This window comes from Dasypus novemcinctus, chromosome 18 (genome assembly GCF_030445035.2).
Source record: "Dasypus novemcinctus isolate mDasNov1 chromosome 18, mDasNov1.1.hap2, whole genome shotgun sequence".
NCBI lineage: Eukaryota > Metazoa > Chordata > Mammalia > Cingulata > Dasypodidae > Dasypus > Dasypus novemcinctus.
Genome location: NC_080690.1, coordinates 12,865,262 through 12,891,059, shown reverse-complemented (window position 1 = coordinate 12,891,059; position 25,798 = coordinate 12,865,262). Strand labels below are relative to the sequence as shown.

Below are 25,798 nucleotides of genomic sequence, written 5' to 3'. Positions count from 1 at the left end.
AATATCTCTTGCTACAGTGGTCTTATTTTATCAGTTGGAGCTAATCTATTAGACCCTTCTGGTTTTTTCTTGTCCTTGACCTTGAGTCCTGGTGGTCTTGCCACATTCTGAAGAAGAGGGAATGGACCATATTCCTTTATCAGGGCCTTTGCCTCTTTCGTAAAACCCCAGAATGGTGATTGCTTTCTCTAATAGAGGCACATTAGACTTCCCCAGCCAGGGACTCTGGTCATGAACTGAAGCTCAATTCTCTATTTTCTGGTCACATACACAACAGGTCCAAGTAATCCCTACTTGTTTTAAGCAGACATTGTTCCTTTCCATTACCAAGGAGAGTTCAGATTGAAAGTCTGGATTGCACCTTGACAGATAAATTACTTACCAAGGCTTCCCTGCTCTTTATCCCCATTATGAAGCAGCTAGAGTTATGACTTTTATCCAGTCCTCATTCTCCTTCAGTTTTCTTAGCTAACTTGGGTTCTTTTGACTACTTCTTGGCATGACCTAAAGAAACTTACTTTCCCAAAGCCTGTGAAGTATAGAGTCTGGCATTTCTTTTAGATTCCATTAACTGCATTTCTATTGAGGTAGATAGTAACTCACACTGACTGTTGGCCAGAGCATAAAAATTAACCAGTGTCCTCTTTCACATAGGACAGCGGCAGAGGTAGTAAAACACTTCTAGCATCAATAGCCCCAAATGTTGCTGTGTTTTACACCTCCTCCCTTAGCCTCTGCCTGAAAAATCAACCCACCTTCAATTTTCTTTCCCACTGGTGGCAATCTTTTCAAGTTGTATCTGACTTGTAGAAATTGCTTTTCTTGGTAATGTCCTGAAGCACACTAATGTTTATTTATCTGAAAATGTCCTGTTAGGCCAAAACTGTCTGTTGGTCTAGTGAAAGTCAGGCTGGTGTTTAGTGGCTCCAGTTACTTCATATGCTGTTCTGACCTAGTAACTGGCAGCATCAGCATCGCCTACAAGTATTGTTAGAAATGCAGTATAAGAGCCCACTCCTGACCTACCCAGTTGGAACCTCTGGGGACAGGGTCCAGTCATCAGGTTTCCATGTGACTTCTACTCATGCTAAGCCTGGATAGCATTGCTCCATAGAACTGCTGCTCAGAGGTTCTGGGACCAGCAGCAGCAGCGATACCACTGGGTAGCTTGTTAGAAATGCAGAACATCAGACCTACTAGTCAGAATCTGCATTTTAACAAGATCCCCAGGTAATTTGTCTGCACATTAAAGTTTCCATAGCACTGTTCCACAGGACTTGGCTTGTGTTTTCAATGTCACTAAATAATAAATTGTGTCAAATTATTCAATAGAATGTCATCAGAAAAGGATCCCAGTATATTTTAAATGAAGAGCTATGTTAAGGAAACATTCGTAAACAATGCATCCAAAAGGAAAACCAACTTTAATCCTGAAATCAAAGTTCTCATTGTAACGCCATGAGCCCAGATATTAAGGATTTACAATACTAGCCATAAAAGAAGATGGTCACTAGGGAACTGAGAGTGGAGAAATTCACGCTGCAGATCTTCTTTCTACTTCATTTTTAAAAAGATGCTCTAAGACTACTCAAAATGACTGGAACACATCCTTGAGGAAATAGAAAAGACTATCTTCTCACAATGCATAGTGCAGAGGTTTATTTTCTAGCAAACACTGCCAGCTCTGCTCTAGCACATATTGGCATTTGTGACACGGCGAAATGTGCCACAGTCAAACATAAAGAATATATTGAATTTTGAGTCCTCTGGGAGGAATTCTTATTTGAAATAGCAACTGAACATGGGGTTTGAATTTTCAAAGCTTGCACATGTGCATGGGTACCTGGGCACAGGCCCTCCTTTTGCACAGATATCCCTGGGTCTCACAGTATGGAAAGACTTGTCAGAGCGGAGCAGGCTGCCGCAGCCGCAGTGCTAGGAGGAGGGCATCCAAGGAGCTCACACAATATCTCTGCCTTACACATTGCCACGTCACGAGCCCTTTTGCTTCTTGCCTCATCTGAGAAAATGAATTTTAGTATCGTAGACTTATTAGTGTTACCACAAGGATTTTAATCTCTATAAGCCCGTGAAATGAATTTAACAAGCATGATTATCGAATCTCGTCCTGACATGGAGTTCTTCTTTACTCTTTCCTTGCTGGCACATCAAAGTCACAGACTCTCGACCAAATTCGCCCTCTTTACCAACTACTTTGTAACTCGTTTTCCACTGGGAAAGCAACAAGCCTATAAGTATTCAGCTATTACCTTATTATTGCCATGGTTAGTCTCAACAGTTGAGTGCAATTTTCATATGGACTGAGAAGTCTCAGAAGATGCCCTAGGTAAGAAATGTGATTTAAAAAATCACATTTTTACCTATAAAATTCAGGTAGTATTAGGCATACCGCCTAATGAAGGGAGGAGCACCAAACCAATCTTTCTTTATACCCTATCCCTTATCTCACACTCCTACTTATTACCTCAGGGTCAATGGGAAGAACCCCCACCCCACTGCCTCAGCTACCCTTCTGGAATTCCGTATTTATTCAGGCAGCATTTTCTGAGCGCTGGGCACCTGGCATGCGCTGCCAGGCATGTGAAGTTGAACTAGGCCCAGTCTCCACCCCAAAGTGCTCCCAGCCTAGTGGGGCTGAGACCTCTGCCAAACCACAGAGTGGGGACGGGGTGCAACTGTGGTTTGGGCAAGGCCTGAGAGAGGGTCTCCCTGTGGAATGCGGTGGGATGAGGAGGATTAGGGTTTTCCTGGCAGAGGGGAAGCATATGCAGTCACGGTGGGGGTGGTGGGGAGGGATATTGGAGGAGTGGTGAGAGGTTCCGCATAGTGGTGGGGGGCAGAGGGTTCCCTGGGAGAGTGGGAGAGCCTTGCTCCAAACAGGGCCGCCTTATTCGGAGCTGCGTCCTCAGCCGCCTACGAGATGTCAGCCCCCTCTGCCTTGAGAAAGCCCAGCTAAAATCTAGAAGCCCTCGATGCCTCTTTAGAGAACCTTTGGATCTAGCAAGCAGCTGTAAAATAACATAAACATTAGGAACTCAAATGAGGTCAGAGAAAAATGTAGTCAATACAATTGCTTTATTTCATTTGTTGCCGACAAAAACAAACTCTATTAGACTGAGCAGTTTAGTGTGTCTAATAGTTCTCCTAATAATTTTTCCTCTGGATGTACTTTTTCATGGGGATGAACAAGCACACCAAAGGAAAAATCAAATGGAGCAGAGAGAAGAGTTATGCCTATTTTTTATAGCAAGCTCTGATTTCTACAACACCTGAAAGCTCATGAGAAAATACGTACCTTTTAAAATTCATTTTGTCATTTGACATTCATCACGAGAGGTTCTGATCCTAGCAGCAGAACAGAGTTGGGTGGGAATATTTCTTTATTTGCAAGTTGACCTTGAGCAAGTTATTTAAATCGTGTCCATTTAAATGGAGTTTATTCTGCAAAACACAGGTGCTATTTCCTTTACTCTCATTGAAAGTACACATGCACATCTCACAGTGTTTGGAAAGTCTAAAAAAACCAGATATGTCCTCAAATGCTACTTAGCTAAAAAAAATGTGAAGATATCACCCTTATTGGTAGTGAATTACAATTATGAGATGATTTAAGAAATAAGACTATAATGTAAACAAACGGCCAAGAGGAAATAACCCAACTCTCTTCTAATTTTTAGTGATGGGTTTGTGAGTTTTCTTCCCTTCTTCTTTCACCAAAAAAACTTATAACAAATTGAAATAATAACATTCATGGTGAAAGTTTACATTTATTTAAACACAAATTATATTTTGAAATAAAATACTTTCACTGAAGTTAAATTGGCATATCTTTGGTATCTATTTAAATATTTATTTCGTTCAATTAAAACATTATCTTTACCAACAGAACCCTAAGCACTATCAGTGAATGGACGTGTAAAACCCCAAAGGCACACATGGAAACTGCAACCACTGTGATGACTGTTGCATCATTTGTATCTTCTCATCTCAAAAAGTGCTCAATGTCAAAATCATCCTTTTATGTCTTCTCCCCTGTAGTAAGTCTGCCAAAGGGAGACTTACTGCCAATCCAAAGTACCAGAAATCTATTGGCTTTTATAAAGGCCATTTATTTGGGGTAAACCTTATAGTCCCAAGGCCATGGAAAATCCAACTCAAGGTACCATAAGAGGTACTTTCTCACCAAAGTCAGCTGCCACATGTTGAAGCAAGATATTGAAGCAAGGGATCTCTCCTGGGTTTCAGCCTTCCCCTCTGGGCTTGCTCTTCCTCTTGACATTCTATGGGCCCAGCCTCTCCCCAAGTTCAGCTGTAGGCTTGTATAGGGCTTGTCTCTCGTGGCTTCCTATATCAGTTTCGGCTCTCTTCCCAAGGTTAGCTGTAGCTAGCAGGCAAATGGTCCATCTCTCCCCGGAGCTTTAGCTATTTGAGCCTTCTCCTTCTGTCACATGGCAGGATCAAAAATGACAAAGTTCTTTCATCTGTGTGTCTTCTTGAGTGAGTGTCCATTTATATCAGACCCAGCAAGGGGGCAGGGACACAACCTGAGTCACCCACTGACATAGTCAAATAAAAAAAGCCCTAACTCAAGAATAACAGAGAGTTCAATCAAAGAAACCTCAGCTGAATTTAATGCAATCAAAGGGTATCACACCCAGAGGAATAGCTCAGTTTACAGACATAACCATTCCATATTTGGGATTCATTAAATAATCTCAAACTGCCACATCCCCCAATGAAGCTAACTGATCCTAAGCCCTGTTTACTTAGGGCCACCACTACTAACCTTTTCCCAAAGTGATGCCTGGCTAACTTGATGAATGAATCTTTGCCCATGGTGAATTAATAGGACAACTGAGCAAATCAGTGGTACAAGAGCCCCAAAACATTCCTCCATTTCAAAGAAAGTTGTACATTTGAAATAGTTTACTTCTGATGAAAACACACACATTCCCTGAGAAATGACCATAATGGCAATAAATGGACACCAATTGGAAGTTAAAAAGCTCAGGGAGATCATGACTTTTTGAAGTTGTTCAAATAGACTCAGAGGGCATCAGTAGACTTGACGTAAGTTTTTTTAATTTCAATATTTCTTTTTCAGGCTAATGGTTATTAAACGACAGTGTGAAAGAACTGTGGTTAAACACAGAACAATCTTGATTGTAACTGAGAAAAGATCTCAACCTCAACTAAAAATAAAATATATTTATAAATGACTGTGTGATGTAGAACTCGTAGTCTTTGCTTTGCTTACCCATTGATTACTTAGGAATTTATATACCTAAAGGAGTAAAGGAATGACTTTGACTTGAAATCCACATGGTAGATGGTCACTTCATTCAACAAATAATTACAAATATACTGACTGCAATAATAGCTGCTGTTTCTGCCCACCAGTCCAAAGCCATCACACAAATTTGGGCTTCCTGTGACAAGGGAGAAGGTGTTCCATGTTTGACTTTTTAAATTTTTATTTAGAAGGTGGAAGGAATAGGATAAGACTAGAGGTATAACTAGGAAAGAAAGGAAGAGTCACTCATGTTGACTAAAGAGGGGGCATTGGGTCATTTTTGTGGTCTGGACAATATTTTAGTTTTGATTTGTATTTAGACTTGGTTCAGAGTGATCTTGTTTTTGTCTCACTCCATCATAGTCACAGAGTGACCTTCTCTGATGTTGGTGTTTTGTGAAATTGTTTATTTTCAATAGTAAAACACCAGCCTGGCTGTGAAAGCCAGGCCAGCTCCCATTCGATAGCAGTCAGGGGCTGCTTTTATCTTTCTCACTGGTGTCCTTCACCTCTTACATACTGTGTATCAGTCAGTTTACTGGACTTTACATACAAATCATGGAATCCCTAAAGATTTCCTAATTTACAGATAAAACATCCACATCTCTTGGAAATCTGATAGCTGGCCCATGACCACACAGCCAAACATTGAAAATATTTATTATAAAATGAAATGCACAAATAAGAAAATACTCAAAATACAGTGAGAAGTTTTAAAGGAATCTTAGACACAAGTGATTGAGGGGAATAGGAAAGCTTATGGAATTGGGGCATTTGTGATAAGATAAATAGTAGGTAGAGAGGTTTCAGGAGTGGGTGGTATCTGGCAGGCTTTCCAGATCCACTGTAAGCATAGGCAGGGAAGAGAAAAACTGGGGTGGGGGGGGGGAGGGGCAGAATAAAGGGCAGTTTAATGGAAGGGTAGAGGATGTGTAGAAAGATTATGTAAAAATGCAAGAAAACAGCCTGAGGGGAAGACTGGGGATGCAAGACTGTGGTGGGATTTGAACAGGAGGCTGGAGAAAACTGTGCTTAATCTGTCACATCATTTTCACCTGGGACTAATGACTATTTCAAGCTGATAGTGACATATGTAATAAGAATGGATGCTTATCGAGCTTTTAATATCAACTAATCATTCATTTATCCAGCTAATATTTACTGAGTGCTGTGTCATAAGCACTGAGATATATATAAGAAGTGGCTTGTGGATAAGGTTCATTCCCTTCTGTAGACGCCATCACAACCTGACATGCAAACAGGACTTTGCAATCCAGCTTCTGTTTTATTAAGCATGTGATGGGAGACTCCAAGGATTGCAGGAGAAGAACATAAAACCCTCTATGGGTGAAAGGAAAGACTTTATGGAATAGATGCTAGTTAAGCTAGGAGTCCAAAGTATGGGGAGCAGTTTCCAGGCAGAGAATCCGTGGGTGGGGTTGGGGGGCTGGTAGAGGATAAAGAAATGAACAGTGGGAACTGAGAAAAGCTGTTGGATAAGACAAGCAGGAGAATGACTGTGATCATTGAACTATCAGGAGAATTGTGGAAAAGGGGATCAAAATGTTGAAGGTTAAAATTACTGGAGCTGGAAATAGCAGAGGCAGTAGCTGTTTACCCCCTTTTCAGGGAGTATAGGGCCAAAGGCATACAGTAGTAGGGGAAAGAAGCTTTAGAATGGCATACAGCAGCTATCAGCTATGGAGTTGGCGGGTTTGTTTTCATTATTATGCCTTTCCAGGAATAGAAAATACTGAAATGTTACATAGTTAATGGTAGCAGTAAAATAGCCCGAAATAATAAGGCCTGGATCATAAAATACTAGTGTTATAGTCAATTCATAAATCTGTCATTTCATGAATAAAGGGTTATAGTTGCAATCACAGCATTATAAAAACCACATATATGTATTTTAAATATGCAAGCTGATATAATACATATATACATACATATATATCAGAAAGATTTTATGCTAGAGGAAACCCTAAAATTCATGTAGTTCAGAAGTTCTCTCACTTTATTTAGCACACATTAGAATCACCCAGAGGGCTTGTTAAAACTCAGAACACTGGCATTTTCCTCCATCCCTCCACCCACATTGCTGAGCATACTCCGCACTGTGCATCTACCTTTTTACTGATCCATACTCCCAGCCATGGACACTTGCCTTGCTTTCAACTCTCAGCCACCACCTTGCACATTCCTTAGGTACCTATGTGAGAATTACTATGGGATATAGAGCGAGGACAAAATCATTAGGTAAGAGTGTTTATGTATATAAATGATTGTACCACCAAGGGCCATGGTGCTTTCAACAATTGCAACACCATTCTACACTCCCACCAATAGCACATGGGGGTCCCAATACCTGGTATTATTCAGCCTTCTGATGTTGGCTAGCTTTTTAAATGCAAAGTGGTCTCATTGTTGTTTAAGATAATAATATTGGACATTGTGCTCATTTGGAGTCATATGTACTGCAGAAAAGTGTGCTCTTACACTTAATCTATACAATGAACACACACAAGGAAGACTTTTTGATGAGGTTACTTCAATGAAGGTATGACCCACCTCAGTCAGGATGGCTCTTAATCCTACTACTGGAGTCCTTTATAAGTGGAATGAAATTCAGACAGATAGAAGAAAGCCATGGGAAGCAAGAAGTTGAAGGTCAACGGAACCCAGAGGATAAGGGGATGCTACCATGTACATTGCTATAGACAGAGGAGAGAGCCCAGGACCAAGGATCACTGGCAGCCAGACCCAGAACACCATATTCTTTGGAAGCCTTGATGATACCTTGATTTGGACTTGTATTTTAGACTCAAAACTGTGAGCTAAAAAATTGCTGTTGTTTAATGCAACCCATTGCATGCTATTTGCTTGAGCAGCCAAAGAAACTAAAATAGGCGACTATCATATTCTTTTTTGTTTTTTCTATCTCCTCTTGTTAACTGTGTGATCTTAAGTAGTCGCTTTACTTTTCTAAGTTTCAGTTCTTTCATATCTAAAAGCTAAGAAAGAATGAATAATGTCTTTCTCATAGAAAGATCATGCAATGACATAATGCATGGGAAGGAATTTGTATAGAGTCTGCAAAAGTAGAAAGCACTAAGAAATAGTTCTATATTTGTTGTTATGCTTGGATATGATCTAAAAAGATGATCTTAAAAGGCAAATTTAGGAAGTATTTAGAGGGAAGCAGGTGTGGCTCAAGTGATAGGGCTTCCACTTACCATTTGGGAGGACCTGGGTTCGATCCCTGAGGCCCCCTGGTGAAAAAGAGGAAAAGAAAGCATGCCCATGTAGAAAGCCAGTGCCTGCATGGTGAGCTGGTGAGCATGAGTGCAAGTGCCCGCGTGGTGAGCCAGTGCCCGCACAAGTGAGTCATGCAGCAAAATGATGATGCAACAAAAGAGAGACAACAGGAGAGACAAGGTGAAGCACAGCAGAAAGCAGGAACTGAGGTGGTGCAATTGACAGGGAACCTCTCTCTACTTCAGGAGTCTCCAGGATCAAATCCTGGTGAATCCTAGAGGAGAGAAAATGAGAAGAGAAGACAACACAGACAGCAAAAATCAGCAGGGCGGGATGAGGGGGGTGGGAATAAATAAATAAATCTTTAAAAAATTAAAAAGTATTTAGAGAACTGGTGATTCGAAGATTGCAAATAACCAAAATTCAGTTTGGGGATATGCTTATGAGGTTCCTGGAACTCACAGCAAGAGAAGTTTTAGAGAATCTGCAAATTTAATAATGTTTACGAACTTGGGGTGGTCATGTGGCACTTTGGTGAAAGAAAAAGACTGTGATTGTAGACTAGAGAAAAGAGGAATGAAATATTTTGCTTTTCCTTTTTTGTTTATATTTTTATGTGTAAGTATTATAATCACATTAAAAATTATTAATTTGAGGAAGTAATAAAAGAAATCTATAATCTTATCGCTTAACAAAACCATTACTAAAACTTTGATGTATCATCTTTGTTCTTTTCTTATTATGCTTATTTTTTAATTAGCTTGTAAGTATGCTGATCACACAATTATGAATTTTACTTAAGTAATGAAGAGAGCATGCTAATTTTTCAATAGTCTGCAAAAATCACATTTTAATTGCTTCAAAATTTTCTATCAAGTGTACATGCCAGGATAATCATAGTTTATGGCTCTAAAGTTGCCATTAATTCAGTATCTTCAAAAATGTGTATTATAAATTATTTTAATCAAGTGGGTTTAGACATGCTAACATATCTTAGTGTAAGCTGATGTGCTCAGTAATACCTTCTGGTGGTTTGACCTGGTAGTGAGCAGACAGGTTCAGGAACGTTATCTTCAAGCAGTGTTTGACCTGGACAAACTCCCTCAGGCACAAGTGTGTGAGGACATGGCTTGGGGCTTAGGCCTTTGGAAAAGCCATGACTGGAACTCCATTTTCCAGAACATTCTCCAATACAGCATCATTCCCCATCTTAGGTAAAATAGCTTAAAGTAAGCTTACTTGGTGGGGGGAGGTGGAATTGAATCTCTTAGTACGAGTAGGTGGTTGGAAAGCTTTATAAATCATTCTTAAAGTTACTCAACACCTGATGTCTTTATATAAGGTGCTGTCAACATTTTTGTGAGCATTAAATAAATAATATGTGAAATCATTTAGTATAATAGACATCTTTTAAACTTTTTAAAACTTAACACAATACAAGATTTGAGATTACTCTCTATAAGCACTCCTATTTTGAGATGAAGAACTGATGACAAAGACATTATGATAAAGAATTTATGAGATATGATAAAAACCTGTGTATCAAATAAGAAAAAAATAACTGAATTCCTTGAATTCTGCATGTACAGTGACACAGAATTGAGATTTCTTGAGTGCAGTTGTTGATGAGTGTCTCATTGACGGAATTGTGTTTTTTTCAGTATAACTCTCTTTCAAATGTAATATTAGTTTGCACTATTCCCTAGATCACCTTAAAACTACAAGCACTATATTTGTTCCTTCCCTATCATTATTTGGATCTAACCACTATAATTGCTCAGCAAAATAAAATTGGGAATTGTAATTTTTCAATATCATCAATTTCTAAATAAATTATTTTGGAAACATTTGTAGCATGTGAATTGTCACCAAAATATACTTTTTAAAAACATATCTAAAGAGTATGACTTATGGAAACTGATAATTTTATCATGCAATTAATCAATCTTGATTACTAAGTAAAACAGGTTTTTTTTTTTTTTTTTTGGTGCAGCCAGTTATTAAATTAACTATATACATAAAAACAAAAAGTTCCTTTCCTGCCAGCAGGAAATTTTCAAAATCTATTCTTACGGCAGATAAGCAGTGGAATGTTGTAGAAGAAAATATTAGCTCATAAATATATTAAAGTTTGTATACACACTAATTCATTTCATCTTCCTAACTGGCTCCCATACCCACTCCATATAACTAAGCAGACAGAATAGTAAAATGAACCCCTTTGTATCCATTCCACAGCTTCAGTGAATACCAACTCAAGACCCATCAATGTTGCCTTATCCATTCTCCCCATCCATTGCTACCCCACCTCCACTTGTATTCTTTCCAAGCAAATCCAGATACCCTGACCTTTCATTCTTAAATATTTCTGTATGAATCTCTAAAAAGTAAAGGTTTTTCTCCAAACAGAAAATATGAACAATAATTTATATATATCATTAAACATCTAAGTTAGTTTTTAAATGTCCTGTTGTTAACTGAAAACATTTTATTTTTCCTAATAGACAAATAAAAACCTTAACTTTCTGAAGACTTCAGTCTAATAAGCAATAAGGGAAGATTTGTGTTAAAGATTGTTGATTCCAAAGCTAATTCTTTGAACATGTACTCTGTGTGATATCAGCTCATCCACTATCACCCCATCAAGCCTTTAGTCCCTGAGGAACTGCTGAAAGTATACATTTCAGAGAGGGAACAAAGCCAGAGTGGGCCATTGTTTTCTGTTATTCCTTCATCCATAATTGTTACATTTGTGGCCTAAGAATTTGTGGCTGTTTTGGAAGGATTCAAAGCAAAATTGTATGTATGAAGCAATAAACTCTACATGCCCTATTTTCATTAAGGTAAACAATATTTTATAAAGTATAAATATGTCTATTTTTATAAGCCCGGTAGTAAGTCATTGGATTGCTAGTAGAATTCCCCTTAAATTCATTTATTTCTATTTCTTTATCTATAGAGACAAATCAGGTATTTTATCATTAGTCCTTAAGGAACTACTTATAGTTACTCTATATATTATAAAAATTGTAATTTCTTAAAATTCTAACAAGCAGAACTTAAAGCACAGCTATAATACATTAAAACCACTTGCAATATAAGATATTTTAGTGGATTCATACAAATATCGGCAAAAGTTGTCTGTTTATATTGATTACACATTTTTGGAAAAAATTTCAAATATTAATTGACCAATCTTACTTGCATTGAAAACAGGAGCATTATGAACATTTAAAAACCTCTTGTTGTTGCATGACACAATAATTACAATGCCTTAAGTATAATTTCCCAACTTTATATTCAAACGTAAACTAGCTAAAAGGAAATAAAGTTCAGCATTTAAGAAATTAAAATTTGCTTTTTTTAAAGTGACTTTCCTTGGGAGTGTTTTCTTGACATCTTTTGTCTTGAGGTTTAACTAATGGTCAATGATGTTCAATAAATATTTGGCTTTATTTCCTAAATGGAATTGTCACTTTGATCAAAGTATATTTAGAGGAGTTGCTGTTTCTCTTTGGACTATGAGACTGACGACTCAGATATTAAACCCCAAGTATAACATAAATGATGTTGTTCAAAGTCAGACTGATAAACTACCTGTGACAGTATGCCATCTGTCATGACATCAGCACTACACAACCCAACAACCACAAGGGTGCTTTATCAGGGCTAATTTTGAGCCAAGCAGGTATTAATGCCTTTCTTACTAAATGCATACTTCATACTTTGGAAGTAGATATTTCCATCTATAGATGGAAGAAACCAAGGTTTAGGGATATATCTGATTTCTGTTTTCCCAACTATTAACTGGTAGAGCAAGGATTGTCTTATTTCCTCAGGTAAATTCACACTAAGGCGTGAATAAGCATCCTTAATTTCCCAATTAATTATAAGGAGAGAAGGCAGTATTAATTTGGTGTCAGAATAATGATTGTTGGTGGCTTGAAAAAAAAGTCTTTTTCATGGGTAAAAGAGATATTTGTATTTGTTTGAACACAACAAAAATGCTTAAATGCCCCAGAGTTTATGTTGTCTATGTTGAGTAAAGGAATTATTTCCCAAATCTCAGACATTCTAGCATTTAAAATGGAGCACCTGCATTTAGGAATTTAAGTTTTCTCTATTTTTTATTCCATCTCTCTATGTCAAGGTACCCATGAGAATGTGAGCCATTTACTGGGTTGTTTTGTTGTTTGGTTATAACTGGCAGTGTTTCAAATGGCACTGCAACTAGGCAGGTGTTATTATTGATTGAAATAAAAACTGTTTCTTTCTGGCCCCTCTAGCCCAGTGTCTGCTGCATGCATTTAGATCACGCTTTATCCCTAGAGGGCAGGTGTTTCTGTCTCTTTGGTGAAAAATAAGTTAAGAAAACTCCACGTTTTTGCTACCTGATTATTCTATTATTAAATAGACTCTTTTGACTTTCTGTGAAATGAAACATTGTGTGATGAAATTGTATGAAATCTGAAGGTCAAACAACCCCAAAATAATACTGCATTGTACTTTTGGAAGTGTGTTCTAAAAATAATTGGTAAAATTTCAAATTGGCAATAACTTTAAAAAGAACACTTTAGAGGTCATTAACCTTTATGTCTTCTAAAGTTCACTGTTACAATTAGACATGTCCCAGAGGTAACATAGTTTCTCCCAGTGACTAGCATTTAGGAAAGCTTAGGTGATGATTTACATGTAAATGGGTGGTCATGAGTTAGATAATGTATATATGGCTTCAGAGGCTGAAATGAGAGCCTTTGACTCTAAAACTTTAAGAAACAGTAAGGGCTGATGGATCTCTATGCAAGCCTTTTATTTTAATCTGTTTGGAAAGTTTGGTTGATTTTTAATCTCTTTTTAAAATGCATGTTTAAGCTTCTGTTTGGGAAAAGTATTAAAATTTTGTTTAATAAATAACCAGCATTTTGAAGCATTATGAAGACTAATCAATATATTAGAATGACTGTATAAAAACATTAATAGAATGTAGAGGTGCTTGAGGAATAATTTACTTTAAACTTTATAATGTCCCAAGTGGAGGACTCAGTAGTTTTCTTTGAACACTTAATAATAGTTATTTTAATGGTAATGGTCATAAGAATGCCATTATTCTTTGTAATATTAATGGTAAAATGAAAGATGATAATGGAGCTCTTTATGGTATAATGCATGATAAATTATATGATATCTAAAATAAGAAGTTGAAAGGTACTTCTCATAGTGTTCTTAATGATCTATAGAAAATTATAAAAGTGAAAAATATAATTTTAATGAGGTATTCCTCAAAATCTTCTCTTCTTGCTTTTGGGTAAATACATGCAGAATTTAAATCTTGACAGTCTTCACAGAACTATCTTTTAAAGCGTGAAGGACACATTTCTTTTCTATTGTTAGCATGATTATTTTCACTTAACTTTTTTATGGTATTACAACACACATTCAGAAATAAACCATAAGATACATGTATATAACTCATTGGCTTATGAAAAATTAAAAACACCTCTGTAAATGTTATCTAGGTCAAGAAGATACAATACCTCAAACACCTGTCTTGCGCCCCTCTTGATCATGGCTACCTTCCTCTTCCTATACATCAATCACTGTCATGGCTTCTAACATCACAGAAAAGGTTTGCCTGTTTGAGCCAGATGCAAAAGGACTCGCTAGAGCTGCTTTTGCTATACGGCACATCTACTACGCTTGTGAAAAACATCCATGTTGTTGTGTATGGGTATAGCTGATTCATTTTCATTGCTTCAGAGAATTTTATTATATGAATATATCCCAATGTATCCATTATATAGTTGGACATTGAGTTATTATCAGTAAAGCTTCAAGAACATTCATACACATGTCTTTTGGTCCACTAGTGCTTGTTTTGCTGTTGGGTACATTCTTTGAAGGAGAATTGCTGGGTCCTGAAATATGGGTATGTTTAACTTTTTTCATTGAGATTTACTAATTTACACTCTTCACAGCAGCAAATCCCATCTGTTCCATATGGGGAAAACTTTTGGTTTTGTCAGTCTTCTTTCATTTTGGCTTTTTATTTTTTCCTCCAATTTTAGCCATTTCTGGTTGGTGTGTAGAAATTTCTCACTATGGTTTTAATTTGTACTGCTCTTATTCCCGATGAGTTTGGACACCTGCATAGATGCATTAGTCATTTACAGGTTGCTTTTGTCTTTCATTTACTTACTGATTGGTAGTTCTCTCTATATTTTGGATACTATTATGCTGTAAAATATCTTCTCCCATTCCGTGACATCCCTTTTCACTATTTTCACACTTTAAATGAACAGAAGTTCTGAATTTTAATACATTTCAATTTGTCAAGCTTTTCTTCAATGGTTTGTGCTTTTTTATGTTGTAGTTAAGAAATCTTTGCCCTCCTCAAAGTTGTGAAGATACTCAGCTCTGTTTCCTTCTGATAGCTTTCTTTGCCTTTCACATTTAGATCTACATTCTTCCTGGAATTGAATTTTGCATATGGTTTGAGCTAGTGATCAATGTTTCTTTTTAAATTTCCTTCCTTCCTCCATCCTTCCGTCCCTCCTCCTTTTTTTCTTTTTTTCTTTGAGGATTCTGGAACTAAAATTTTGCCCCTAAACCTGTGAAGCTGTCAAAAGCTCTACTCAGTTTCTCCCCTTCAAGAATCCTTTAGTTGCCTATAAAGAGAAAAGGGCTTTGAATGCAGGGCTTATCTCTCTGGGGTTTCTTCTTCTCTCAGATATTGAACATTTAATACTTTACTGTCTTTTTACCTCTCCAATCTTTTCTTTTTTTCAATTGTGTACAGCTTTTCTAGAAGGAGGACAGTTAAGAACTAGTCCTCCATTATAATACTATGTTCATTTTTTAAGGTTAAATGTTATTTTCCATGTCAAGAAAAAATTTAGCGTTTAACAAAATTGTATGTATATTACCCTAATATAAAATCAAATTTAATGACCTGTCCACGTATCTTCCATAGAACTGCATGGGAAGAATTCTCGTTCACATCTTTACCTCTTGCTATTGGATCTTTGCTTTTTGTGAAGTTAAAATCATTTATGCTAAAAGGACCTGGCTACTATTTTCACATCTTTGTGTCTCCACAGGTTCTAACATAAAACTAGCACATGATACCTCACTGAGCTCTTGCTAATAATTTTGATGCCCAGTCAAATAAACATCTTAAACATGTTGAGTAGTTTCTGGGAGGTGGAAGAAAACAATTTTAAATTAATAAAATTATATACTTTTTATTTTTAAAATTAAGATTTATTATACACACTGAATAAAGCTTAACCTTTAAATTTAACTACTGTACTTTCATTGCTGTTACGATATTATAATAAATGAGAATTACATTCATACTCACCAAAGATACAATCAACTTACATAGAGTCAGGGACAATGTCCTGTTCAACAAATGTTTAAAATTCATTCTATGTGCTTTTATATCTGTGTTATTATTTTGTTCTAACTGGGTTGTTCTGTCAGGGTTAATGTTAGCAAACCACTTCCCACTTCTCAGTATTTCTTATTTTTTCTTTGTTTTTTTGTTGCACTTGTCTAGACCAGACAACATCTTGGGAGACATACTTGGTACAATCTATAACTGGCATCAGAAAATAAAGAACTGATTTTCATTAGACAGTATGTTGCTATGATGCATTTGGTATCTGAATGTCAGTTGACTGTGTCCAAATGAGTTGTACTTGCCAAGAGATCATATGTAGGTCACCAGAAATCTTACCATAAGAGAGTTTAACAACGGCAACAAGATTTTCATGTCTGTCTGTGTTTTGTTGTTTGTTTGTTTGTTTGATTTGCCCTAGGGCTGCTGTTTATTTTGGTGAGATCTGGACCAATTTACATGTAATTACAAAGTCTATGTTAACCACATATAACTGGCCACATGTTTCTGATTTATTACAGTGACGTTTTAGAGCCCTTATGGTCTGCCGTATGGGCATCTTCCTTTATCTGTCTTGACTCTCATAGAAGAGTTGCTCAATTAATATTTGAAAAATAAATTAATGTTTTACACCTGGGCATAAAAGTTAGACTCATTTTGTAAGTACAAAAAATCCTGTCATATGGAAAAAGTATGCCAAATGTATGTTATGAACCATGGTTGGTGGTAATAGATTGATGGTATCATCTCATAATCTGTAACAAATGCTCCACTATGGTGTGGTGTGTTGGTGAAGGGGTGTTGTATGGGAAATCTACATATGTGTATGATGGTGTTGCAAGTCCACACTTCTGTAACAAAAGTATATTTTTAAAAAATAGATTGGGTTGGGGGAAGAATACACATAATGTAAGATAGGGACTGTAGATAGTAGTAATATTTTGAGGATGCTCTTACATAGTTTGTAACAAATATTTCACAACAATGCAAGGTGTTGGTGTGTGTGGGGGTGAGATGTGAGATCCCTGTATAATGTTATGTATGTTTATTCTCTAAGTTCACAATCTTTACTATACACTTATTGTTTATGCATGTTCATATGAATGATATACTTCAATAAAAAATATATTTTAAAAAATCCTGTAAAAAAGTTTAACTCATTAACTCCATAAATTTTCTTGGTTAGAATAAATTTCTGTGCCATATATGAATACCTCACTGAGTTTTGAAAATAATTGAGTCTAAAAGAAAATAAAATCCAATGAATACTCTGTGAATTTTATCATAAAAGACATATAGCTTTAATTTTATTGATATTTTATATTTGGTGATATAATGATGTATATCTTTATATACTGTATCTGTTAGGTTACTATTTATATACATGAATACCAATGTTTATTAAATATCTGTCCTAAAAAAACAACTTTATTTCAACTTCATAAAACAAATCAAATGGCAACTCAAAAATTATGGAAGCATCAATTTTAAAAAATCCTTCCCTAGCATACCTATCTTATTTAATCCTAAAAGCAAACTGAATTGCTTTCTCCAGTGTCCTGAAAGATGAATAAATGAGGACAGAATAAATGACATGACCGAGGTCTCCTTGTTAATGAAGAAAATGAAAAAAAAAATGTTTGATCATATTCACATCTCACAAAACTAAATCTCATGGTTTTTTTCCCTTTTAGCACTGATATAGTAACCTCTTTGCCTTTGCTACAGAAATATTACAATATTATTGTTAACTATACATTAGCTGTATTTTCCCCATGTATCACCATATTCTTAACACCCAGTAGTTAAACAGAAGAACTTGTATTTATTTCATCTGTGCTGCACAGACTCTGAGCCACACATCATCATGTTGAAGAGATTGAGATTGATAACATAGAACATACATACTCTGTAGGGCTCTCTTTCAAGGTTAGCCCTAATGAATTCTTCTCCTAACATCCTTTGCCTCTCTGACAAATTCTGAGGTAAAATAGGGAGGGAGACAGAGCAGGATTTATCAACGAACCAGAAGAATGTTCAAAGAGTGAGCCAAAGACCAAAAGCACAAAATTAGCTGGGCACTCACTAGAAATGCAGATTGTAGGTTTAATGAAGGAGGTACAGGGCCCAGAAGCTAGCATTTCTAGAAAGCATCTCAAGTAATTCTGACACACACTGAAGTCCAGAACTTATAATATAAAGGAAGACATACATATTCTTGTCAAAAAACAGCTTAAAAATTAGAAAGAGAGGGAACTTTTAATCCTTGCATTATTTCATTGCTATGGTATGAAAAAAAACATCTGCATAGCAAATTGAGGAAAGTCTCCTAAACAATGAAAATACCATATAATAGATAATATGCATCAAATTTTTCATTTATAAAATAGTATAATATCCATCCCATTCATTCATAAAAGTTCTGAAAATATTCCCACTGAACATTGAAATCCAAATTACAATATTTGTTTCTAATTTCACAGAAAAAATCCATGTGGAACAAAAATTACAGATATGAGCTTTCAGTTCAACATATATACTTAATAGTAATTGTGAATATTTTCCCAAATGATATTGATATTAGAAAATTATTTGTTATCCAATGTGCTACTAAATGATACTTCTGCTTATTTTTTCACCGTAAATACTTCCTATGCCTTTGTCTTACTTTATTTTACAAATAATGGTAAAAGTTATATAGTCCCATTAAAAATAAAAATATTCCTGAAATGTGTTAAGTAAAAGTACCATATTCACCTCCTCACTATTCCTCTCAAAGCTCATCCTTTGTTAGAAATGACTGCTAAAGATTTTGAATGTGCCCATCAGGGTATTTTTATTAGTAATAGAAATTATTTATCTTATATTTCTTAATGTTCTCAAAAATTCAAATAACTCAGAAATGAATGAGGTAAAAAGTGAAAAGTCCCCATTTGCCAACCTCCCCATCCCACTTACTTGTCTGTTGTCATACTGTCACTATGTATCTTTACTCCCAAAGCCTTAAGATCATGGTAGTGATAGCCATTTAAATCTATGGACTTAAACTCATTTTGAAAAAATGTGAGATCTTTTGGAGGGTTAACTAAGTAATCATCCAGCTGTTCACTTTGCAAGAAATCAGAATTAGGGATATTATTAGCCTGCCAGTGATTCCCAGGGAAGCAGCATAAAAGTATAAGAAAGTTGGCTAGGATTGAATGCCTATAGACAGGTTCTGAATCCTGGCTGCAGTTACCCTGACTTGGGAGCTTATAAAGACATGCACGTATGTGCACATATGCACACACACACACTCAGACACAAAGAAATGCCAGGGCCTAGGAGCTTTAAAGTGCATCCAAGTTAGAGAAGCACTGGTGTATAGGGAGCTACATCAGCCATTCAAAGAAAAAAAAATAAAGTAAATGGATATCAAATTTTCAGGCAAGTGTTTATGATTTTCAAAGGAAATGGAGACTGCTGTGCTGTAGAGGTAGGGTGGGCATTGCATAGTGCAGTAGAGAACACAGTTAACCTTTCTTACCAAGCCCTCAATATGAAATGTTGATCCATGGAACAGAATGGAACTTTTTTGATGGGTTTTGATGATCAGAGTCCAAATTGTGGGGTTAAATGATGCTTTAATTGTGTTCTGAGAGCATTAACCTAGAAATGTGCTTTGCAAGAAAAAAAAAAAAGGAGGGGTTTCTGTGGCCTAATGTGTTTGAAACATGTTGAATAACTGTCCCTGTTATGGAATATATGGTGCACAAGCTCACATGTGATCTACTCTGAGTGCGAAATTTGCTCACTTTTGTTTGTTTTGTTATTATTTTTTAAGTCCAGGATTTTTCAAACTAAAGCATCCATCAGAGATCATGTTGAGCACCGCTTTGAGCCAATGAGTGTTCTGGATATCTGGGGCCTTGCTTTAATGGCGCTTGTATTCTAGTAAATTAAAATAAACAAGTAATAATCGACAAGGGACTACCCAAAGAATCAAATAACTCCCTGATTCTGGTGTTTCAATGTGTTTTCCTTGTGTAATCTATATGAGTTTTCCTTTTTGTGCAGCTCCAGTCATTGGTTAGAAAACCTATCAGGAGCATACACATGTAGTGGCATCCTCCCCTTTCTTATCCTAAGTAAGTTGATTGACACAGGTGAAAAAAAAAAGAAGAAATAAAAATGAAATTACAGACATTGAGAACAACTGCTTCTGCCTCATGCTGGCCTCTCCCCTTATTATATACCACACTGGAGAAACGAGGAGTTGCTTAGATGTTGCAGGTTAGGGGATGCGTCCGTGAGATTTGCGGTTGAGCTGTGCGTTAGGTAAATGCATCCTGATACCCTGGGAAGAACATAGCTCCTGGCCAGATCTAATAACAGCTTTGCAAACTCCAGAAACTCTTTTCACCTCACTGACCCTTAACTTCGTCATCAGCAATTTGACTGTGCTTGCTTAGCATTGTTGCCAAGGTCCCTCCAGTTTTCAAATTTTAGTCTGTTAGTCTAATTACAGGTCTTTCAAATTTATTATTGTTTCCAATTTCTCCTTTTTTTCCCCATTCATGTATCAAGCAGTGTGCTGGTAATGTTTAAAAACTGGCTCTCAGTAGTTCTGGCATGAATGTTAGATAATGTTTCCATTTATGGTAATGAGTAAGATGAGAAAATGAAGCAACAAAAGCATGGCATAACTTTATTCCTTCCTCAATGATGTGAGCAATTTCTGTGCTGAATCAGATAATAGGTTTTGAATCCCAGAAGACTATTTCCTCGATTTTTTTGGTGCCATCCATAATGTTAATGACTACAGACATGGCACACTTTTAAGTTTAATCTGCATTTTCTGTACAGAAGTATACTATCATAGTTGAAAGTCGGTTTAATGGGGATGGTAGAATTATAAAGAAAAGTTTAGACAATGGTAACTTCCATATTTGGAAAGAGGATATGGCATAATTATTAATAGTTTTCTTCAAGATGCAGCCCATTTCATTTTTAAAAAATGAAACACACATTGCTCACCACCTTTTTAGGTGACAAAGTGCATAAATGTTCTCTCAGTATTGATTTCCTTTCTTCCCTTTGCTTCTAGGGTTTTTCAGGAAATGCAAATGCAGACAGTGTTGTGTCCTATAGACTCCAGCCTTCTATCAAAGCCAGATTTCTGCGCTTCATCCCTTTAGAGTGGAACCCCAAGGGCAGAATCGGAATGCGCATCGAGGTGTTCGGCTGTGCATATAGTAAGTGTTTATTTATCCAGCCACCTGAAACAGATATCAAACGAGATGCTTTAAAAGACAAACTTCAAACTGAAATGGACTTTTTAGCTGAAAGAGATGTTAAAATAGGAATTTTTTTTTTTTTGGTCAAAAGCTTTTCTGCATATGGACCAATATACGTGCCAACATTGATTTCAGTTTTCAAAAGCTTTTATAGTTCAACTCAAAGATGGACACATGATAGATAGAGAGAGAGCTACATAGATAGGTAGATACATATAGATACATGTTTGTAGATATATATGAATGCATTTATCCAAGCCTAATATTATTGACTAGACCCTAACTTCAAATATTATGGTTCCTCTACCCTTCATGGGTTATATTTGATGTCTGTTTATTTTAGTACCTTGAACTGAATAAAAGAAATAGGGTTCCATTTAGTATATAAGCAGCCATCTCTTTTGAAACCAAAGAATGTTGTTCTCACTAGCCTAAAAATAGCATGCATATAATTCACATTTAAATATTCTGTGTCCTTAACATAAATTAATAGAAAAGGTAAAAACCTATGTAAGAATATAAAATTTGTGTGAAATATTTTCACATTAAAAAAGTAGAAACCACAGGCTTTACTTAGTCTCCTCTTAAAAAGCATTTTATTTTATCTTTTTATGGATAAGGCACCTAAGAGTTATTGATAGTCTACCTCAAGCCACACTATCCTGTTCAATGCTCTTTTATTATAAAACAATGAGTTCTTTAATATGATCCACAATTAGCAAATTAACAGACTGAGATTTGGAGAGATTCAGTAATTTTTCCAGAGTTTCTCAGCTGGTGTGCGAAGAATTGGGAAAAGAATCTAGACTGCTCGATTCTACTGCATCATTCTGCCTCTAGGAAACATTCATTTTTAACCACTAAATCTTTTTTCACACATATTTTATCACTTTGTGATATAAGCCAAATTAGGCTCTGGTGTACCTTATTTACATAAAAGGAAAACATGCCAAAAAGAAGTCAAGAGATTTGTTGATGTCACCAAAACAGCACTAGAACAGAGGAATAATGTAGTACAGATTTCACAGGTCTCCTTGAATATTTAGTGATCTTTCCAGGGCCCAATTCCACCATGAAACATAATCGACAAACCTTCTGTTTCCTCCAGGGCCTACAGAGTAATAATGGTACTATTACTAGCAATAGTAAGAGTAATAATAGTAATAGTATTAATTTTAATCATTCTAGAAATAGCAAAGTTTCCTTGGGTGTTTATTATATGTTTGACACTCTATTAAGTAGTTTATATTTCCTTTGTTGTTCATTGCTCACTTTACTTCCTTCTAAATCATCCTTCTAACATTTTTCCCACATGAAACTTAGATTCTGGAATATAGATGTTGGACAGTCTTATTTATCTTTGATTATAGAATTTAGCAAAGCATATGCCACATGATGGGCTGTTAGTGAAACTAACAAAACTCAAAATGGGGAGCAGGTATAGCTCAGTGATTGAGGATCTGCTTTGTGGATACAAGGTCCTAGGTTCAATTCCCTGTACCTCCTAAAAAAACAACAAAAAAACCTCAAATGCACCATATTTATATATTTGTAGTTATAGTCTCTACCTACCCAGAGCATCTATCTTGCAGAATATTTATTTAGCACAGCATAATAGTAGCTAATAATTATTGTGATAGACTTCTTTATTCTTTACAAATTTATTCTAATTTAATCCTCACAGCCACCCATTTAATATAGGGGAAAGTGAGTGTTAGAAAAATTAGGTTATTTGCCCAATATCATATACCTAATGCACCTTCCATCTAGGATATAAATTCAACATTCGTTTAGGTGTCAATTGATGCTGTTTTTGCTAAAACTAAAGCATTTCTCATCAAGTCCATGTGCCAAGGTGCACCTTCCTTGGTATTCTCTGCCACTTGTACCTGATGGTAACTCCAGTCTCTCCTCACTTGTCTTGATCTACAATCCTGGGGAGAATTCTTTTGTCCAGACTACTCTGATATTATCTGTAGTTCCTTGGGGTAAGCACATCACCCACATACTCTGTTAACTTTATTTCATTGACCCATGATTAAAGTAGCAGTACTGGGAGCCAATCTGGTTTTAAACCTGGTTTTAAACTCCAACTTCAACACCCACAATAAAACAGTATGGCAGGATTCACTGAAAAGTGGATATTGTGTAACTTCAGATTATTATTAAAAGAGAAAAAAATACTAAGCTTAGTGGAAAAATACTTTCATAGATTAAAAATAACCCAGGAATTGGCTGGGTATGAGTGCCTTATGGGAATGCATTGAAGTCCTCAATTATACTACATTCACACTCACCTTTTCCACCTATTCACCTTGCAGACTATAGACTTGTCATTTATTGAGAGGTTACTGCATCAGATATTACTCTCTTCAGGCATTTTCTGGTTTAATCCTAACAACCCAGTGAAGTAGGTGCACAGATATCATGAGTGAAAGGAGACACGCAGAATCGTCTGCTGAATGAGCCCTGTCACTTGCTCTAGGCTACCAAGCATAGAACTAGCTGGAACCACTAGTTTCTCCTGACCCAGAGGGAAGGGCTCAAGGTGCTGTCATCACATGTGTCCAGCTGTAAGATTTTTATCTGTAACTCTCTTGAGCAGCCCACAGTCAAGCTCAGATTGTTTCTTCTCCACACATATAAAGCTATTCTCCTAGAATCCTATAAAAAGGAAAAGTGGCATTGGGCAGACAGGCCTGTGACCTTCTGTCTATGAATTCCCACCTGCACCAAGATACTCTTTTTTGTTTTTATTTTTTAGGAGGTTCAGCGAATGAACCCAGGCAGGACCTCATATATGGGAAGCAGGCACTCAACCATTGAGCTACATCCCCTCCCCAGTGAGAGCTGGTTTTTTCATTTGTTTGTTTTGTTTTTGGGAAGTACTGGGGATCAAACCTGAGACCTCATACATGGGAGGCAGGTGCTAAACCACTTGAGCTACAGCTGCTCGCCAAGATACTCTTGAGTAGTGTTTGTCTGAATGGCTCACCAAAGAGTGATGCCCATGGTCTCCTGACATGGAGGAAAGTGAACCTTAGAGAAATTAAGAATTTTCTACAGGATCACACAGTTTAGGTTAGATTAAAATTTACAATCAGATCCAGTGGTCTGGACGACTACATGGCTCTCAGATTTATTCATTTTAAAGTATGGATTAACAACTGCTAAAAGAGAATTCTAACAGGTATTGGACATAGGAAAAATACTCTAAAGTAATATGTATTTTCTTAATAAAGATGTCCATGTACAATGTCATAAAAGTTGTATAATCTAAATATAAAATATTGCAGCATGAATATAGGGTATGAGGAATAAAATGATTGATAAATTGAAATTAGCTTAAGAAAGTTTACAACTGTAGGTTTGAAACTAAGGTGCAGACATTTTCACATGGGTAGCAAGGAGGATAATGCACACAGGAGGAGTGGTGTACCCCAGTCAAGTTCAAGAAAGAAGATAGTTTGGCTAATCTGTTCATATTTGAGAATGATCATTCATACTGTAGTGGGGAATAAAGGTTGGAGGGTTAATTCTGGAGGCAGCAGCTCAATTAGAGGGCTTCTGTCCTCATTTGGACAAGTGACAGTGGAACCCCAAGCTGGAGGAATGGCAATCAGGAGGGAGGGAGGGAAGCAGGTTCAAAATAATATTGAGGATATTGAGTCAAGAGAGCTTGGTGAGGAGACTGGGTCTAGCTCAGTGGTTGAGTGCCTGCTTCCCATATATGAAGTCTTGGGTTCAATCCCTGGTGCCTCCAAAAAAAAAAAAAAAAAGAAATGGGGAGCTTGGTGATTGGAAGTAAGAGATGCTGAATTATCTGATTTGAACTACCATCTGTAAGGTGGTGTCATTTACTGGAAGGGGGGCAACTGGAGAAAAACTGTTTCTGGAAGAGAAAAGAAGAGATAATTCAGTTGTTGACTCGTTAAGCTCAGGTCCTAGATATGGAAAATGGCAATTCCAACCCCTATGGGCTGAAATGGGTTGGAGATATAGAATAGAAACTTACTTAAATGTTATTGTTAGTGAATGACAAAGTGTTCTACTTGTTGCCTTACTGTTAATATTTGAAGTATAAAGTGGTATGTCTTCAAAAATGGACCTGCATTTCTACCCTAACGAGTCCTTCATATTATTTTTCAGGTAGTGTGTATTTTTAAGTCACACCCCCTTGTGCTAAAGCATGTGCTTGCTGAAGTTAGAGGGGCAAGCTGGTCCTCTGAACATTGCAGGACAAATGACCATTGTGAGAATCACACTCAATTTTCTTTCCCTCTACCCCTGGGATTTAGAGCGATAACTTGTTATGAAGAAACATCAAGTAAATGGAAAATCCATATCAAAGAGCACGTTCTGCTTCAGTAAACTTGAAGTTGTTTCCTGAGTAATGATAGAAGTAAAAGCTAAATTTGGTGGGATCAAGGGGAAAGTATAAATTTCAGGTGTCTTGGCTATAACTGCTCTGAGCATGTGTATGGATCTGGAGAAGAGACTTATGTAAGGAAATAACTGGCGGAAGAAAGAAAAAGAAAAGGAAATGTTTGA

General features: G+C 36.5%; 1 protein-coding gene across 1 annotated transcript in view; it reads left to right on the top strand.

Moving 5' to 3' along the window:
- Positions 1-25,798, top strand: part of CNTNAP4 (contactin associated protein family member 4) — a 299,921-nt gene that overhangs the window by 146,990 nt on the left and 127,133 nt on the right. Inside the window, exon 4 of the mRNA XM_058279681.1 lies at positions 21,058-21,205. Coding sequence (XP_058135664.1) covers positions 21,058-21,205 — 148 coding nt within the window. The remainder of the gene's footprint in view (positions 1-21,057; positions 21,206-25,798) is intronic.